At 43.2% G+C, this 20,819-nt stretch overlaps 1 protein-coding gene across 1 annotated transcript in view; it reads right to left on the bottom strand.

Annotated features, from left to right (window-relative positions):
• The window catches only part of LOC126163098 (putative inorganic phosphate cotransporter), a 168,394-nt gene that overhangs the window by 83,466 nt on the left and 64,109 nt on the right, over window positions 1–20,819 (bottom strand). Inside the window, exons 2-3 of the mRNA XM_049920018.1 lie at window positions 8,261–8,400; window positions 2,464–2,694 (exon numbers count right to left, since the gene is read on the bottom strand). Coding sequence (XP_049775975.1) covers window positions 2,464–2,694; window positions 8,261–8,400 — 371 coding nt within the window. The remainder of the gene's footprint in view (window positions 1–2,463; window positions 2,695–8,260; window positions 8,401–20,819) is intronic.

The raw sequence follows: 20,819 nt of genomic DNA, 5'->3' as shown, positions 1-20,819 counted from the left end.
CTAGGTGACTGATGACCTGAGATGTTAAGTCCCATAGTGCTCAGAGCCAGCCAACTATTGATTAAAAGATTAACTTTTAAATTATTATTAAAATATATTAATGGTCTCTTTAACTTCCGTTACCTTAAAACTTCCCGGTAGATTAAAATTGTGCGCCGGTTAAAAACTGGAACTCGGAACTCTTACCTTTCGGAAGCAAGTGCTTTACCGAGTAAGCCATTCACTCAGGACTCCACAGCCCTCCTCAAAGATTTACTTCCACCAGTATCTCGTCTCCAGCCTTCCTAACTACAGAGTGAAAAACTCATTCTGGGAACATCCCCCAGGCTGTGGCTAAGCCATTTGTCCGCAATATTCTGTCTTCCGGGAGTGCTAATGTTGCAAGTTTCGCACAGCTTCCGTGAACTGTGGAAGATAGGAGACGAGGTACTGGCGGAAGTAAAGCTATGAGGGGGCGGCCGTGTGATTGATGTAAGCAGGTGTTTACTGTTTACTGTTGTTGGTTTAGTGAGTTCACCTTAAGTACTACTTCTTGTTAGTGGATTGACTGTGTAAACTAAATCATGGAATCGGATTCTCGGTCTGCAACTGATTAAAACCAGTGGGCGCATTTAATTGATTACGTTAATTTTGTATCCAAATCTTGAGAACAAATACTTTTCGATTGTTAACTGTGCTTGCCCAAAAAAATCAACAATTATGGCTCATACTTCGGGCCTTAACAACTTGAACCAATAAATAAGGAGAGCTTATGAATCGCAGTATGTATAGTTTGAAGAAACAGTGAAGGTAGGGTCCGGCTGAGAGGAAAAAATCAAGCTCGGGTATTCAGGTACTGACAGCGGAGCCAGGTGCAGTAATCCGGTTAAAAGAATACGACAGAGAAAATTTGGAGAGTCTTTTGGCATTGCAGCCATTGGCAGCGATGCGTCTCATGCTAGTGTGGATCAATGCATAGTAATCTTTGTTATTACGAACATGATTCCTTTACACGTTTTCAAATGGAAGTCATTTAGGAAGCTGCTGAAAACTTTAAAACCCACCAGAAGTTCAATTTCGATGGGAATATTATGCAGACGCATCGTTGATGAGCATATTTTATGCACACTTCGTACCTTAACAACTTGCACCAACACATAAGGAGATCACATGAATCGCAGTGTATAGTTTGAAGAAACAGTGAAGGCAGGTTCCGGTTGAGAGGAAAAAAATCAAGCTCGAGCATTCAGGTACTGACAGCGGAGCCAGGTGCAGTAATCCGGTTAAAAGAATACGACAGAGAAGATTTGGAGAGTCTTTTGGCACTGCAGCCATAGCCAGCGATGTGTCTCATGCTATTGTGGATCAATGTATAGTAAACTTTGTTATTAAGAAAATGATTCCTTTACACGTTTTCGAAACGAAGTCATTTGCTAAGCTGTTGAAAACTTTAAAACCGACCAAAAGTTCAATTTCGATGAGAATGTTGAGCAGACGCATCGTTGATCAGCACATTTTATGCACCGAGAATCAGATACTATCTTATTCTCTTGCATTTTGATTCTACCACTATTTAATATTGATAACTAAATAATTACCAAACTAAATTATTAAATGGTCGAACTGTTTTTGTTATTTATGTTCGATGCTCTATCTAAACTTCCCCAGCCAAAAATTTTTTACTTAAGCAACGGTAATGCGTTTGATCTATTTGCTCATTTCACTACACCCACAACAAAGTTTACTATTACGAGTTAACAATTAAATTTATTTTGTGACAAATCTACTGTAAAGTAACACTTTCAGGTTTAACGAGATTATCCATTTTAGTAACAGATTAACGACTGCCAAAGTTCACTGTTTCATTGACATTGCGCAGCTGTAGTAGTGACGACAGAAGCGCGTTGTTCGCTTGAAGTTGTTGTAGTTGGCAGAAGAACCAACACCGTGTTACCAGAGGAGGCCGAAATGCACGCGTTTTAGCTCACGCAGGCTGGCGTGAGGAGGGAAGGACTATACTGACGTGAGGTCTGGAACATGACAAGGAATTAGAATTCAGAAACCGGACGTAATTACTTTGATACTTAACTTTAATCCATTAATGATGAACGTCGCTCTTGACGGTACATGATTCACAATATCAATATCAATAGTAACTGAATATGGCGCCTTGCTAGGTCGTAGCAAATGACGTAGCCGAAGGCTATGCTAAACTGTCGTCTCTGCAAATGAGAGCGTAAGTAGTCAGTGAACCATCGCTAGCAAAGTCGGCTGTACAACTGGGGCGAGTGCTAGGAAGTCTCTCTAGACCTGCCGTGTGGCGGCGCTCGGTCTGCAATCACTGATAATGGCTACAGGCTGGTCCGACGTACACTAACGGACCGCGGCCGATTTAAAGGCTACCACCTAGCAAGTGTGGTGTCTGGCGGTGACATCACAGAAGTGTCTCACGGTGGCGACCACATTTTGCTCTCCGTGACGTACCTGGCACAAACCCAGCACGACTCTGGAGGCGCAGACGAAGACGATGCCGCCCGCGTCGGCCACCACCTCAGTCAGGGTGGTCACGATTCCAGAGAAGAACAGCGAGCCAGACAGGAAGTTCTTGGCGCCAAACCTGTCTGCCAGCCATCCAGCTGGTGACAGCATCACCACGTAGCCCCAGAAGAACGAGCTCAGGATGGTGCTCGTCTGTGATGGCGTCCATCCGTAGTCCTGTTAACACGTTAAGTCGTTATCGGAATTTCATAATACTATTGTAAGACAGATGTGAAAATTACCGAACTATCAGTTTAATAAGTCAGGGCTGAAAAATACTAACGCGAATTCTTTACAGACGAATGGAAAAACTAGTAGAAGCCGACCTCGGGGAAGATCAGTTTGGATTCCGTAGAAATATTGGAACACGTGAGGCAATACTGACCCTACGACTTATCTTAGAAGCAAAATTAACGAAAGACAAACCTACGTTTCTAGCATTTGTAGACTTAGAGAAAGCTTTTGACAATGTTGACTGGAATACTCTCTTTCAAATTCTGAAGGTGGCAGGGGTAAAATACAGGGAGCGAAAGGCTATTTACAATTTGTACAGAAAGCAGAAGGCAGTTATAAGAATCGAGGGACATGAAAGGGAAGCAGTGGTTGGGAAGGGAGTGAGACAGGGTTGTAGCCTCTCCCCGATGTTATTCAATCTGTACATTGAGCAAGCAGTGAAGGAAACAAAAGAAAAATTCGGAGTAGGTATTAAAAGCCATGGAGAGGAAATAAAAATTTTGAGGTTCGCCGACGACATTGTAAGGACTTGGAAGCGCGGTTGAACGGAATGGATAGTGTCTTGAAAGGAGGATATAAGATGAACATCAACAAAAGCAAAACGAGGATAATGGAATGTAGTCGAATTAAGTCGGGTGATGCTGAGGGAATTAGATTAGGAAATGAGACGCTTAAAGTAGTTAAGGAGTTTTGCTATTTGGGGAGCAAAATAACTGATGATGGTCGAAGTAGAGAGGATATAAAATGTAGACTGGCAATGGCAAGGAAAGCGTTTCTGAAGAAGAGAAATTTGTTAACATCGAGTATAGATTTAAGTGTCAGGAAGTCGTTTCTCAAAGTATTTGTATGGAGTGTAGCCATGTATGGAAGTGAAACATGGACGATAAATTGTTTGGACAAGAAGAGAATAGAAGCTTTCGAAATGTGATGCTACAGAAGAATGCTGAAGATTAGATGGGTAGATCAGATAACTAATGAGGAGGTATTGAATAGGATTGGGGAGAAGAGAAGTTTGTGGCACAACTTGACTGGAAGAAGGGATTGATTGGTAGGACGTGTTCAGAGGCATCAAGGGATCACCAACTTAGTATTGGAGGGCAGCGTGGAGGGTAAAACTCGTAGAGGGAGACCAAGAGATGAATACACTAAGCAGATTCAGAAGGATGTAGGTTGCAGTAAGCACTGGGAGATGAAGAAGTTTGCACAGGATAGAGTAGCATGGAGAGCTGCATCAAACCAGTCTCAGGACTGAAAACCACAACAACAACACTGTAAGATCGCTGCTTACTGCAGAGGTGTAGACCTAAAAAGAAGAGACGACTACCTACCTCATCTACTTGAAGACATTTGCATATCGAGCATATTCCTGCAAAAGCAATCTATCCTACACCGAGGTCACAAAACTCGTGGGACAGCGATTTTTATGTTATATTGTTAACTATGTTATATTGTTGATCGCGTTTACTCAAACTTATGGCTTGTCTTTTATTTTTGGGTTCGTAAACATTTTATTTTATCTGTTACTGCTTTTATGTTGTAATTTCATGTACTAACACGTTCCATGACCTTGGACATTTGCTCCACAATTTGATCCTACGGAACTAAACGTATAAAATAAAAAATAAAAATGAAAACACGCACACACACACACACACACACACACACACACACACACACACACACATATATATATATATATATATATATATATATATATATATATATATATATATCGCGGTAGTATCGCGTCCGCAAGGTATAAAAGGGCAGTTTATTGGCACGATTGTCATTTGTACTCGTGTGATTCGTGTGAAAAGGTTTACGACGTGATTATGGCCGCACGATGGGAATTATCAGACTCTGAACGCGGAACAGTAGTTGGAGCTAGATGAATGGGACATTCCATTTCGTAAATCGTTAGGGAACCCAATATTCCGCGATTCACAGTTTCAAGAGTGTGCCCTGAAAACCAAATTTCAGGCATTACCTCTCACCGTAGACGAAGCTGATGGCCTTTACTTAACGTCCGAGAGTAGCGGCGTTTGCTTAGACCTGTCAGTGTAACAGATAAGTAACACTGCTTGAAATAACCTCAGAACTTAATATGGTACATATGACGAACGCATCCTTTAGCACAGTGCGGCGAAATCTGGCGTATGTAGAAATCAAGGTGGGACGTACGACAGTGCTGCGAAATTAGACGTTAATGGCCAATGGCAGGCGACGACCGGCAGCATGACATCGTTTGCAGCGCCTCTCCTGAGCTCGTGACCATACCGGTCGGATCCTAGACGACTGGAAAACCGTGGTCTGGTCAGACGAGTCCTGATTTCCGTTGGTAGGAGCTGATGGTAGGGTTCGAGTGTGGCGTAGACGCCACGAAGCCATGGACCAGAGCCATCAACAAGGCATTGTTGCAAGCTGGTAGTCGTTCCGTAACGGGGTGAGTTGTGTTTACATGGAATGACCTGGATCCTCTAGATTTTCAGCTACTTGGAAACCATTTGCAGCCATTCATAGACGTCATGTTCCCAAGCAACGGTGGAATTTTTGTGGATGACAATGCGCCACGTCATCAGGCCGCGGTTGTTCGCAACTTGTTTCAAGAACGTTCTGCACAGTTCGAGCGAATGGTTTGACCACCCAGATCGCTCGACAGCAGTGTCATCGAACAATTATGGCGCATAATCTAAATGTCAGTTCATGCACAAAATCCTGTACCGGTAACACTTTCGCTGTAGAGGCAGCATTTCTCACTATTTGGGGGTATCCCGCGACTTTTGTCATATCACCGTAATCTTGCCATGCAAAACATTAGAAGCTTACTTAAAAGAGCACATTGGTCGCATTAGAGATCAGTCTGAGGCGGTCATGATACTACATCATTTATAGCCCTGCATAGTTGACGTAAGTAATACATGTGCCAATAGGTTGTGTGGAGTCAGTTCAGTAAGATACACTATGTGGTCAAAAGTATCCGGACACGAGGCTGAAAATGACTTACAAGTTCGTGGCGCCCTCCATCGGTAATGCCGGAATTCAGTATTGTGTTTGCCCGCCCAGAGCCTTGATGAAGGCTTCCACTCTCGCAGGCATACGTTCAATCAGTTGCTGGAAGCTTTCATGGGGAAAGGCAGCCCACTCTTTACGGAGTGCTGCACTGAGGAGAGGTATCGATGTCGGTCCTTGTGGCCTAGCATGAAGTTGGCGTTCCAGAACATCCCAAAGGTGCTCTGTAGGATTCAGTTCAGAACTGTGTGCAGGCCAGTCCATTACAGGGATGTTATTATCGTGGAACCACTCCGCTACAAGCTGCGCATTATGAACAGCTGCTCGATCGTGTTGAAAGATCCAGTCGCCATCCCCAAATTGCTCTTCAACAGTGGGAAGGAAGAAGGTGCTTAAAACATCAATGTAGGTCTCTGATATCATAGAGTCACGCAAAACGACAAGGGATGCAAGCCCCCTCCATGAAAAACACAACCACACCACAACACCATCGTCTTCGAATTTTACTGTGGGCTCTACACACGCTGGCAGATGACGTTCACCGGGCATTCACCATATACACACACCGCCATCGGATCGCCACATTGTGTACCGTGATTCGTCATTCCACAGAATGTTTTTCATTGTTTAATCGTCTAATGTTTACGCTCCTTATACCATGTGAGGAGTCGTTTGGCATTTACCGGCGTGATGTGCGGCTTATGAGCAGCCACTCGACTATGAAATCCAAGTTTTCTCACCTCCCCCTTAATTGTCATAGTACTTGTAGTGGATCCTGATGGCGTTTCGAATTCCTGTGTGATGGTCTGTATAGATTCCACTTATTACACATTACGACCCTCTTTAATTGTCGGCGGTTTCTGACGACGTCGGCCTGTACGCTTTTGTGCTGTACGTGTCCCTTCACGTTTCCACATCACTATCACATCGGAAACAGTGGACCTAGGGATGTTATGAGTGTGGAAATCTCGCGTACAGAAGTATGACACAAGTGGCATGCAATCAGTTGACCACGTTCCAAGTCCGCGAGTTCCGCGGAGCGCCCCATTCTGCTGTCTCACGATATCTAATGACTACTGAGATCCCTGATATGGAGTACCTGGCAGTAGGTTGCAGCAAAATGGTTCAAATGGCTCTGAGCACTATGGGACTTAACTTCTGATGTCATCAGTCCCCTAGAATTTAGAACTACTCAAACCTAACTAGCCTAATGACATCACACACATCCATGCCCGAGGCAGGATTCGAACCTGCGACCGTAGCGGTCTCGCGGTTCCAGACTGTAGCACCTAGAACCGCTTGGTCACCCCGGCCGGCGCAACACAATGCACCTAATATGACAAACGTATGTTTTTGGGGATGTCCGGATACTTTGATCACATAGAGTATATCTTGAACTATGTGTCGTTTTGAAGGAACCAGATTGTATCGTGTGCAGAGTGAGGTCAATCTGCTAGGATCAGTTGGGTTCCTGGAGAGTGGTAGAGTAGGCGTGGGATGTAGAGTCATCAGGATAATGAAGGAGTTGAATGGCAACTGATGATTTGTACTCTATTGTGAGGAGTATGAAGTCCTGTGTGATATTTCATGTTGTGATGAAACTAGAACGCTGGGTTTGATGTGCAATATTCTACAGATACAGAATATAAGTTTGATGTTTTGCAAGTTGTCAACACAGGGAAGACGTCTCCAAGGATACAGCATATATATTTGATGTTTTAAAAGTTGTCAACATAGGGAAGACGTCTCCAAGGATAAAAGACTTCATCCCGGCAACGATGCCGACAGTGATGACATCTATCTTCGTTTTTTATAGAGATGCTATGTCTACAGGACGACCTATATAGCCTCTTTGGAGTTAGGATTCGAGAGAGAAGCATCTTCAGAACTTGATTTTAATTCCACAATTAGAAGCATATGTATAGTACAACGATTAGTTTAGTCTGCAAAAGGGAGATGTCTGATTTCGCTTCAGCATCTGGTACAGACTTCTAAGTGGCCACAGAGATTAAATCCAATGATAATTCGAAGTAATAAATCGTCCAAAAATTGTTTCACATTTTTTAAGCGGGATGTTTCATCCTTTCCATCTCAGAATCAAACGGAGCAGTCTAATGACATCTGTCCTGTTGTCATCTGTTTTTACCAAGTCACAGTGCTTCTGTTACTTGACTTACACTTGATGCTTATACTGTGTCAGAGTGCAGTTACATAACAATGGAACAGAAACTTTTTTCTTAATTTTTATGCAAATCTTGCTAGTTAGTGTGGAAATGTAATCAAGCGGGAGTGGAGCAGGGCATATTGGCATTTGGATTAAAATGCTTTGTAACTGACTAATGGTTGACTGCAAATCAATGCTGCTACATTTTCAAGGTCACTGTAGACATGACACGGGAAGCGTTAACTGCCTGAGACAAAGCAACTATGAGATAATAATTCTCCCCACTACTCAACTGTCGGGCCCCGTGTTATGTTAAATGGAAAGTAGACCGCTCACCTTGATGTTGGGGTTGGCCCCAGTGTTGTTGGCCATGACGACGACTGCCACAGACATGTCGCCTCGCATGCTGAAGGCGAGCACGTGCGTCACACACAGCAGCACCGACATCAAGTGTCGCACCCCAAGCGCCGGGGCATCTGGAACAAGTGCACACAGGCGTGGAATACTCTTGGTTCTTCAGTCCTAAGTAGAAATAATGAAAGGATGTATGTGTGAGTTATATCTTTTTTCCTTAATACTCATTCGTCAGAAGATCATGCATGATCTCTATCTAATACCGAAGGGGAATTCAAGTTGTAAAACTTTTATCGATTAGAAGCAGGTTTGTATTATGTAACTGTGTATCTGTAATTACGAATTGTGTATTCTTTGTTGATTAAGGTCATTGATTTGTGACAGGAAATTCAAAGTATTGCAATGTATATATGGAAAAAGCTTAATGATGTTTAAAATAATGAAATTTTACAATATGTGTATATTTAGAAGAAAAAACATTGTATATTGGAAGCTGGTTCATGCTTAGGGCACTTGTATTGTATGTAAAAGGTGGTTTTGGTGGTCGAACTGGGCGGCTACTTGGTGTGAACGGTACGCAGTCAGTGACTAGCCATTGCACGGTACACATCAATGGTGCCAAAGGCAATTGGAAGGAATTTTGTCTCGGATGTGGATTTGGCTGTTTCATGGTACTTTCGGCAATAAGGAATGGCTCTAACACATTAAAACTCAGTCACCAAGAAGAAATTGTATAGAACATTCAAACATCAAGAGCCGTGAGTACAGTTAGCCGCCACGTCGTTTGCCACCGTTACTTTGCCACTACTCCACCAACTTCATACATACAGATATGTATCTGAGCATGGTCCAGTTAATTTGTGAGAGTGATTTTGATAATAATCCAAGTTTTATAAACCTGTGTTTAGAAACATAACATTTATCCTGATCATGAACCTATGCAGGATCCCCTCCTGAGTGTTTATAAAACCGAGTATCCTGTTTCAAATGAACTTGTGGTTTATTTATGTTTGTCAAAAATGCAAAGATTAGCAAAAGCTGAAGTTAGTTAGAATTTTGCTAAAATACTCTCAGCTTATTGCAAAGTATCGTTTCGCAGAAATTCAGTGCCAGAATGTGTAAATGTTACTGTCTAAAACACACGCTTCAGAGGTGACGAAAAAGGCAAATAAGTTGTACTCATTTGCAACTTAATTTAGCTTTGATTATTATCATGAACAAATGTTTGAAGTTAATTTAGTTCAGTGTTGAATAATTTGCCTTGAAAAGTAAAAACATATACTATTCCCAGTGAAGCTAAGAATTAACTTTAGTTTAATTAAATTGTGCTACTGAAATAATCATAGAGTTTGACTAGTGTTACAATATCAGTTTATGGGTCCCCACCATATTCTTCCCATATTAGAAAGATAATTTGAATATTATTGCAACTAAGGAAATCTGATGCATTTCTATGAATGGGAGTATAAACAGTGTAATTGTCGTATTATTTATTTTTATTTGTGGTATTTATATGTCAGTTACGTCAGAACCCCCTCCTGACCAATTTTAGTTCTGCACTTCTTGCAGTAACATGTCAGTACTGATCCATGTAACAATCTTCAGTGTAGCTCTTATTAGTGTGAGTTTGATACAAATTTTGCTTTCTGTGATTACTAGTACGTGCAGGATTGGTGACTGCTGCTACACGCAGCTCAGAGTGCCCTGTGGCTGTTTGTATCCTGTGTATTATTCAAAGGGAAATATTAGTTAAAGTAACTTAAAAAGCTAATATTTAATTCTCTTAAACATATATTTCCAAATTCATGTGCCTAATTGGGCTGGCGACCGTTCATTTTTTCATTCGTATACGAAATTTATTACTTTCATTAAAACCCCATTGTTTAAAGCCTGTTTAGTTTTTCTGTTAAATTCACCATATTCGAAATTACTGTCCGATACTTTTATCCGTTAGACAAACACGCGGTCAAAATTCCAAAATCCTCTCAGAGGGTAACATTAGCTTATGTCACGGTAGACTAGTGCCATGAAGTATGGCACGATCAGCAATTACGAAATGTCTCAATAATGTTCTAAAAGTGTCCAGGTGCAACTAGGATTCGCGCTCTGTGGGTTCCATACAAACTTTATTATGTATACAGCCAGTTTATCCGACCTGGGGTTCGAGGATCTCAACGATTTTTGCCTTTCATCGACACAGATACTGGCATTGTATCGATCCTAGGAATTCCAAGACATTCAGAATCTTTTAATTTTAAGTGTGAAGTCGGATAAAAAATGACAAACGAAATATTTTTTGATGTAATATAATTACAAATTAATAACGCTCGGATTTTTTTCTTTTACTTGTACTGTGAAATCTTACTTCTTGCCAAATTTCATGATTCTAGGTCAATAGGAAGCATCTTATAGCTCCTGAAGCGTGAGTTAGAGAGTATCGAAGCATATGATATAAATGGCTGTATCTTTTGATTGTACTGATTTAGAAGCGTACATTTATTTCACCGATATGGGACCGTAGACCAGAGCACGTGACGTAAATTTCAACTTGATACTCGTATATCTACCAGTTCCTGAGAAAAAGCGGTCTTAACGGATGGACAAACAGACATTTGAATAACAAATGAGAAAAAAAAGTTTTCTCGTGTGATATAATTACAAATCAAGCCGCGCGGGATTAGCCGAGCGGTCTAGGGCACTGCAGTCATGGAGTCTGAGGCTGGTCCCGGCGGAGGTTCGAGTCCTCCCTCGGGCTTGGGTGTGTGTGTGTTTGTCCTTAGGATAATTTAGGTTAAGTAGTGTGTAAGCTTAGGGACCGATGACATTAGCAGTTAAGTCCCATAAGATTTCACACACATTTAACAAATTAAGAATTTTCGTCTTTTTTTCTTTATTTACAGTGAGAAACCTTGCTTCTCGCCAAATTCCATAAGTCAAGAGGAAGTATCCTACACGTTTTGATGAGTGATTTTGCTTGTATCAAAATATGTGACATAAATGTCCTTATCTTCTGAGTGCATTGAGTTACAAGATTCGATTTTCTACGGTGCTAAGGACCCATAAACGTTAGTGCATGACACAGATTTAAACTTGATAACGTCCAACCGTTCTGAGTTTTTTAACAGTCGGGCAACAGACAGATGGGCAAAACGCAATCCTATGAGTTTCCTTTTTACCGGCTGAGATACGGAACTCTAACAAGGTGGCTCCAATGTTCGTTTTCGACTGATACAGTTGTTTTGCGTTTCTTCATAACCTATTGCATTCTCACTATCTCCTCATATCTATTACTGCATTGCAGTTGGATTTGAAAGATTGTCATATCAACCCAATATTGAAAAATAAGTTGTAGCCAGAGTCTCGTCATCATAAATCAAGTGACGGATGCACCGCGCCATGTGACGCAAAAACATGCCGGAGTGCTTGAAACAAAGGTATACTGCAACAGTACATGACCCATGTTGTCAAGTCACCAGAGGTATGCTACAGTCTTAGCGCAGGTATGTTCCACTGCATTCATCCACTGTGAAACACCTGCATGTTTCCATCCCCATTATGCTTACGTACAATTGCTACGTTCATTATGTGTCTGGCAAATACGAATGGCTCTAAGCACTATGGGACTTAACATCTGAGGTCATCAGTCCAATAGACTTAGAACTACTTAAATCTAACTAACCTAAGGACATCACACACATACATGCCCGAGGCAGGATTCGAACCTGCGACGGTAGCAGCAGCACGGTTCCAGACTGAAGCGCCTAGAATCGCTCGGCCACAGCGGCCGCCGGCATACTGGCTGAAATGATACTGAGACTTCCAGACACTTGACACTCAACATACAAGGGCTTAGCATGCCGAGACGAAAGTACACGCCAGTAAATGAGGTGTGTCCCTGGGTCAAAACCGTTCGTATCTGCCAATGACTGTGCTGCTAGGCTTCATAAGCTACGACAGTAATCCTCCCAATTCATTACAGAGTGAGACATGCCTCAAAAACGTGAGATATCAGGAAGAGGCACATCTGCACCTTTCCATTTTGGCCAATCATTATTTATCTCATGAGGCATACGCAAAGGTACCAGTAGTTTGTGCGAGTGAAATGTCAGCGTTATGTGCACTTTACACCACAAAACGGTTTCCTGCTGAACCACCTGTCACACTGTTGTAGGAATGGCCATGTTAAACCGCCACACTCCAGTCCACCACCAGCCAAATCACATGCACGGACACAAAGGGACACACCGCTGATGAGGCATTTCTTGTCGCATGTACGAGAATATAAGGCAATGTTCCAGATGACGTCGTTTGGTGCAACAGCACCATGAGCACGCATTGTCATGTTGTGTAGTATTAGTATCGACCTCAATTATCGATCTGCTTTGTAGGGCAAGTCGCACGTCACAGGTGAGAAACAGTTTTTCAGCCTCTAAAATATAGGCTGCCAGCACAACAGGTATATCCCGTTGGAGTAGTATTAGCCTTTTTTATTGGTCTGCTTTCAGTGGAAGCTTACATGTCATGGGAAAAAATGCATCACCAAGCCCTTGGCACATTGACTGTGCTACGAGACGAGCATGTTGCGGGAGTAGTACCAGCCTCCTTTATCATCCTCTTTTGCAGGGTTTAGTCTTGCAGAGGACGTGCTTGGGAGAAGGTTGATATGAAGAGAGGCAAAGAGGAGAGAGAAAGGGAATGGGCAGGAGGGCATGGTATCGACCTCCATTATTGAACTACATTATAGTGTAGCCTACACAACAAGGGAAAAGGAGGCTTACATACCATTGTCATGTAGGCTATGCTGCATAAGAGTAGTACCAGCCTGCTTTATCGATCTCTTTTTGCAGAGGTTACATGTGTGGAAGAGCATGCCTGGGGGAAAGTTGAGGTGGACATAGGAGGAGGAGATGGAGGGAGAGAGGGATGGCAGGAGTTGGTGGATAGGGAGAGAGTGAGACAGGAGAGGATGGTAGGGACAGAGAGCTTCAAGGACCTAATGCATAGCCTGCCTAGCATGATAGGCGTGTTATGGAACTAGAATGCTTTATTGAGCTATATTGCAGGGGTTGTATGTTCCAATGGGAGTGACTGAAGACAGATCGAGATGAATAAAGGAGAGGATGGACAAGTGAGTGGAAGGAGGAAACGGATTGAGAGAAGGGAAGGATAGGAAGATGTATAAAGTATACAGAAGGTGTGGAGAGGTAGTGGGCTGGTGGGAAAGGAAGAGGGAGAGGTGGACACGTAAAGAGAGAAAGGGGAGAGAATATGACCAGAGGGAGGGAAGGGGAAGATGTGTCCAGAGACACTGTGGGGAGGGGGGAAATGGATAAGGAGAGGGGAAGGAGGAGGTGAAGAGTGAGTGGGGAGGAGGAAACAGACAGAGGTGGATGAAATGGACAGACAGAGAGCGGTAGAGATGGACACAAAGTGTTAAGAGGGTGAGGTGTGTTAGTGTATGTGTCACATGTATATGGATAAGAAGCCATGGGGGAAAAGACTAGCCTTCTCTACATACTTATATAAAGTAGAGTGTATGTGTGTGTATGTCTGGGATCTCCTCCCAAACTCTTGGACTAGTTCCAACCAAATTTGGCACAGAAACAGTAGCACTGTAGGATTTATAGCTTCCTAACTCCAACAGGAGGGAGGATACTGGAAAAAAGTGTTTTTTTTTTTCATCCAATGGCGTACAGGTTGCCCTGAATGGCAGGCATATTTCGGAGGAAGAGTATCAGTTATCTGATCACTTGCTTTGTAGGGCAGGCTACATGTAAGAGGTAAGAAATGGTTTTCCATCACACAACAGATATGCTGTCCTGTACGAAGGCATGTTGTGTTGGAGTAGTATCAGCCTGCCTTACCATTCTGCTTTGTATGGTAGCCTACACATCAGGAGCAGAAAAGATTACCAGCTCCTGACATATTGGGTATCATACATACTGTGTTGGAGTGGTATCAGCATGGATGGAGGAATGGATAGGAAAGTATGGAGGGAAGAGGGCAGAAATAGAGAAAAAGGGAAGCAGTATTGGAAGAGGGACAAGGAAATAGATGGTCAGAGGGTAGTGGATTAGGAAGCAAATGGAGCTTTGGAAGAGAAGAATGTGGACAGCACAGAGGGGGGGGGGGTTGATGGAGATGGACAGAGAGAGGGTGACAAGGGGAGAGACAGAGGAGAGGAAGGGAGAGATGTATAGAGAGAGGAGAGGAGGGCACAGAGAGAGTTGGAAGAGGAGATACATAGAGAGATGAGAAGGGAATGGACCGAGAGGGTGAGGAGGAGATCAGAGGGAGGGGAGGAGAAGATAGAGGAAAGAGGAGGAGACGAAGAGACAGGGTGAGGAAGAGGAGATAGGTGTGGGAGGATTACGTGGGCATAGTGACAGAGGAAGATGTGGAAACAGAGAGGGACTGTGGAGGTCTGGGAAATATGGTGCTGAATACATATATGGGCAAAGTGAGGAAAAGACTACTATATGTATGTATGTTGTTCTGACACTCCACTACTTTTCACATTCGTCATACATCATCAAAAACACCCTGTGAGTGCTTTAGTGTAACTATAATAAATGACAGGGGTTAGGAGTGGACCCTTATTGTATGACAGAGCACATTGGTGTTTAGCTGTAAAAAGTGGTTTAATTTCTCTGTTATTGTCAAAGAAGCACACGAGTTTACACAGATTGTGACATGACACTTTCAGGACAGTTGTCAATATAACGCATTACATCCTGTTTAGCAGAAATAACACTGAACACAACAATCTCAGATTTAAATAGAATGTTCTTTACAAGATTTTCCTTACTTCTAGACAGTGAAGTTGGCCAATATTACGACAAATCATCTGATTCCAGTTCTAAGTTCGGTACTATTTAGGATGGCAATCAAGTCTATGGAGGATGGTTAGTTTTTGTGACAAGATGAGCAAAAGATTACTCAAGATTGCTCGAGTTCACAGTGGACGCAAGCTGGTAATCGAACAATTTTCCGCCTCTGTCAGCGGCCTTTACCTTCGGCTGCGACGTGCTGTCAGCTGCATTGCTTCTCCTGCCCTCTGAAAATCCTATAAAAAGCTAATCAAAATCTTTACTGATTTTATCAGCTGAAACTGTCCTATGTTTCTCGTTAGGTGAGAAAACATGCACTCATCCCTAGTCTGGAAAATATTGCGATATACACTTGCATAGATGGAACAGTTTGTATACTTCAATGCCCTCTCAGTTCTTGCAAGATCAATTAACTACGTAGCTGTTTTGTTTCTCCACTATCAAAGTTCAACGACTATAGCTGGATGTCAGCCAAAGTGAACGCAGTGTTCACACAAAAATTCCTCTTTTGACATCGTATAGGGCGTGATTCGCCCTGTTCCACACTTTCGGTATTGTGTCTTTCGTAGAAAACTGTCCCCCACCTGTGTCCTTTCGTGCTTCACGTCCCGGCTTTTTCAGACCAATGGGAGGGTTCCTTTCATCTTGTGGAAAGTACCCCAGACAATCGCAAAGGGCCTACCCTTAAACTGCGTTACAACGTTGACCCTTTTTCTCATTCTGAGTTTATTTCAACCAATCGGACGTTTTGTGCCCTCTCCTGACGCCTAAAAGCTATACACGTACATCATGAGTGTACCACAGGCCTTTCACATGATCAATAGCATTGTTGATATGTTTCTATCCATCTGGAAATTCTCCTATGCAGTTTTCTAGAGAATATCTCCATCGCTAGTAGCACTGGGCCGCTACCTGCTCCCCTTGATGTATCGCCCAGCACGTTCGTTGTCCCTCTCACCACGGTCACCAACCTCTTTTAGAAGCCTGTGACAGCGCAACTCGCGTCTGTCCCCAAACTAAAACGTTTCTTTCAGTAGCTTTTTTCACATTTTGCTCATTGACATGGAGGATTTGGGTTCGGTGTGTTAATACATTACATACTGTACATTTTGATATGCAAATCTGCTCACTGTTGCCAAAGTATGTCAGGTGACACAACCATCTACTTGTTATGACATATAAAATCTCATGTAAGGAGCGAAATTGACATTCATTCAAGCTGCCACCTTACATAGTGTATGTATGTATGTATAAGAACTCCTTCCAAGCTCCTGAACCGATGTGGGCCAAATCTGACATACAAATTCTTCATCCCAAGAGTGCGGACAAAGGGAGATTTATAACATTCTAACTCTATTACTTAAGAGATACAGTCATGCATGTTTTTTAAGCCCCAGCCATATAGGCTGCCCTGGATGCCAGGCATGTTGTAAGGGGAGTAGTATTGACATGCCTTATCGACTTACATTGCAGGGCAGCCTACTCATTAAGGGGAAGGAACGGTTTGCCAGCCCCTGACATGTAGTCTGTCTGGAACAAGAGGTGTGTTGTGCTAGAGTAGTAACAGTCAGCTTTATTGGCCTGCTTTGCATGGCAAACTACACATCATGGGAATAAAAGGGTTTCAAAGCCCTTGCTATAGAGGTTCTGCATGAGAGGCATGTATGAAAGTAGTACCGACTTGCCTTACTGAGGTCTTTTGCTGCGGCTACTTGTGCAGATGGATGTGCCAGGGAGGAAGATAGGGGTGGATACTGGAGGCAAAGGAGAGAGATGGGGTGGAAGTGGGTGGATACGGCAGATAGGAAGAAATGGTGTAGGAGGAGAAGGGTTGGATGGAAAATGCAGAGATGGAGGGGTAGGAGCAGATGGAGGGAGAGAGAAAGGGTGGAAGAGATGTACAAAGGAAGAGGGATGAGGGGATGGACAGATATGTATGTAAGGAGGTCGTGGGCAAACAGAGGGGAGGTGGAGATATGGACCAAGAGATATGCATATTCTATATGACATTGTGACATACATGTACACATGCAAAGAGGTGGGGAAGAGGCTAGTGCATACTGCCCATTAAGCAGTCTATGTACATGGGTATATACCTTGAACCTCCTTCCAAATTCCTGGATCAATTGCAATAAAATCTGGAACACAGACAGCAAACTTCATGAGTATCATCACTGCCTTCCAGTTCCAGTAGCAGCAAAGACAGAGTATTTCAACCCTTGTCATATAGGCTGCCCTGCACAAAAGAAACGTTGTGTGGGTGTGTAGTGACCTGCCTTATAGACTTGCTTATTAGGGCAGCCTACATGTCAGGGACAAGACAGGATTTTCCAGCCCCCAATGTGTAGGCTATCCAACACGAAATTTTGTTATGCTTGAGTGGTATCAGCCTGTTCTGCAGAGACTACATTTGCAGATGGGCATGGATTGGGGTCGTTTGAGATGGGAATAGGGAGAAGGAAAGAGGAGGAGTTTAATGTGGAGAGAGGGATGAGGAGATGGATAGGAAGAGAGGGCAGGTGGAGATGAATAGGGAGACATTGACAGGAATGGAGGGGCGGGAGAGGGGATGGGGGGGATGGAAAGAGAGATGGGGACAGGAGAAGAGCGAGGAGAAAGGAGAAGATGGACACAGAAAAGGGGAAGAGAGGGTCAGAAACAGAGGGAGAGGAGGGCACAGACAGAGAGAGGTGGAGACATACGTAGGGAGGGGGTAGGTGGACATGAATCGAAAGAAGAGGGGGGGGGCAATGGACAGAGGTAGGAGGAAAGAGGGGATGGGCGTATAGTGCAGGACGAGGAGTTGGACAGAGAGAGGGGAGGAGGAGTAGGAGAAGGAGAAGACAGAGATGGGAGGGAGCTGATGGACTGAGAGAGGAGGATCAGATGTGCAGAGAGTGGGGATACGAGGAGATGGACAAGGAGAAGGGTAGGTAGAGAAGGATAGAAAGAGGAAGGAGAAGAGGAGTAACTGCGAACCCGATCGTTTGCTTAATATGTCTATTAGTTGAAATTTCTCGATATTTTCGCCACAGTCTCTCTGTCATGATAAGAAAAAGTCGCGACTATTCTCTCCATCATATTAGTGTGACTACATACAATTCTCAGTCAAGTAAACAATATTCCAGTATTCGCCACTCTAGTGTTTGGCAGACAATCCCTTTCGTGGCCAATGACAATATCACAAAATCCTGACTACAAGTTGAAGTTTGTCTACAACTGAACATGTGCGATTCACTCAATATTTAGCCACTCAGTTTTACGTTCGAAATTTTATTACTTACGTGCGACTAAGAGTGGATGATGTTTTTAGGTTCACAAATTTTATTCGTCTACGTTAAGACAAGCTGCGAGCGAAGTTTATATTTTGTACACATTATCTTTCACAGAACTATAAATTCATAGAGCTTAATTTCTATTAAGTGACTGTCTCATCTTCAGTACCTTTATCTTTTAAGTAAGTAATACATGTCATTAACAATAATGGTTTGCCCAACTTTGCCACTACCAAACAGTCATTTTCCGGAAGAACTCTATGCAGCTGCAACATCATCATTACCCATGAGAGTCAGTGTCTTCGAAAAAAAGACGATAGATAATTCTGAGCCAGCCGGATTGGCCGTGCGGTTCTAGGCGCTACAGTCGGGAAACGGGCGACCGCTACAGTCGCAGGTTCGAATCCTGCCTCGGGCATGGATGTGTGTGATGTCCTTAGGTTGGTTAGGTTTAATTAGTTCTAAGTTCTAGGCGACTAATGACCTCAGAAGTTAAGCCGCATAGTGCTCAGAGCCAGTTGATAATTCTGAAAATATTTCGACCCAAGTTCCAAGACGCTATCTGGGTGTTCAAAAGTTCAAAGGATTGTATTCTCTAACGAAACGACGTAAATCTATTTCAAGGAAAAGACGTCTGAAATTATTGGACAAGATCGGTAAGCCAAGAAGATATTAAAAGCGACACAAAAGGCCATAGACGATGCCTAGCCGAAACTCAAAAGGACCTCACTGTGGACCTACTGGGAACTACACGTACGATGTACAGACAGGAGATCGACTCTCCTATGTTCACGTCCAGACATCTAACAGGAAGAAGTCTGAAACTACAACACTCGTGGACATTAGGACGACATCAGACCCACTGTCATTGAATGAAGAAGTTTTGGGAAGTTAAGAGGAACACGAAGACTAACGCTAACTAATGATGTTCTTTACACGAACAAACGAAATAAAATAATAATAGTTCTATCACACTTCGTTAAAGCGCACCCTGAGTCCTTTTCGACGAGAAATAAAATTTTGATTTAACGTCGCATCGATGACGGAGACATTACAACGAGGAAGCACAAGGCCATAAGGATGGCACAGGAAATCGGCGGTGTACGTGTTACGTCGTGGCAGGATCCATCCCCACAATCGTCTTAAGTGGTTTAGAGGAATCATGATAAACCTAAATCTTGATGACGAGGTGGAGACTTGAACTGTAACGCTCTCGAAAGAGAGTCTAGTAAGCTCTCAGTTCGCAGTACTCCATTATCCTTGAATAAAATCTTCTCGAGCTTCCAGCCGCGTGGATTGGTCATACACCCACCAGCTTTCGGACGAGCGCACCTCGGCCATTGTCAGGTGGTACCTAACTGCCGTTCAGTGGCTGGTCTCGTCTATCTGTAGCTCAGTACTGGATGCGACGTCAGTGGTGCTCAGTTCAGCGCCACATAATGCAACTTCCGTACCCGCTTTGATCACGCAACGATGGGACTGTTGCTTTCAGACGCAAGAAGCCGTCTTTATTGAGGACTGTATTATGTGTATTGATGTGCTATGGTTATAGCATATTTTATTAAGCTAGCAGAGAAACTGTCAAGCTTCGTGATTCCAGAGGTGTCGGCGAATGCAGTTTTACGTCTGTTTTCCAAAGCGCGTTTAGCTACAGCAAATTTCTTTGGTTGTAAACGTCGGAAGTTCTTAGACCTGCGGTGTCTGTCACAGAGTTGAGGTATTTTAGCTTCAGACATGAAGGCTTTCTTCATGTTACACCGCTTCAGGAGCAGTTTAATTTTCTGTATCAGTGCGCTACAGAAAGGCAAAAACGCCAGCTTTTTACTCTGTTCCTCAGCTGTCTCTCTTCACTGCAATTACAAACATCACTTTGATATTCAGCGGCTATTATGATTGCTGGATAGTTTCTGCACAAATTTTAGACAGTCTTGTTTTATTCTTCATAATCTCATAACTGTCCGCCCCTGGTAGCTGAGTGGTCAGCGCGACAGAATGTCATACCTAACGGCTCGGTTTCGATTCCCGGCTGGGTCGGAGATTTCCTCCGCTCAGGGACTGGGTGTTGTGTAAGTCCTTACCACCATCATTTCATCCCCATCGACAAGCAAGTCGCCGAATTGGCGTCAACTTGAAAGACTTGCACCAGGCGAACGGTCTACCCGACGGGAGGCCCTAGTCAGACGACATTTATTTATTTATCTCAGAATTGCAAATAGTGTATTCTAGTTAGTATTGTTAATAGCCATTCTTCTTCAGATGCTGTAAACCTATATTTGTTGTTCTTCAATCTGTTTTCAAAGTAGGTCTTTGGGTTAGTACTGCTTTGCATGTTCCAACATTCCGCCGGAACCCAAACTGATCGTCCCTTAGGAATACTTCTATCAATCGTTCCATTTTTCTGTAGCTAACACCGATTGTTGTTTTGTAACCATGACC

Source organism: Schistocerca cancellata, chromosome 1 (assembly GCF_023864275.1).
Source record: "Schistocerca cancellata isolate TAMUIC-IGC-003103 chromosome 1, iqSchCanc2.1, whole genome shotgun sequence".
NCBI classification, from domain to species: domain Eukaryota; kingdom Metazoa; phylum Arthropoda; class Insecta; order Orthoptera; family Acrididae; genus Schistocerca; species Schistocerca cancellata.
Note: the sequence above shows the minus strand (reverse complement) of the source record. Positions and strands in the feature narration are given on the sequence as shown.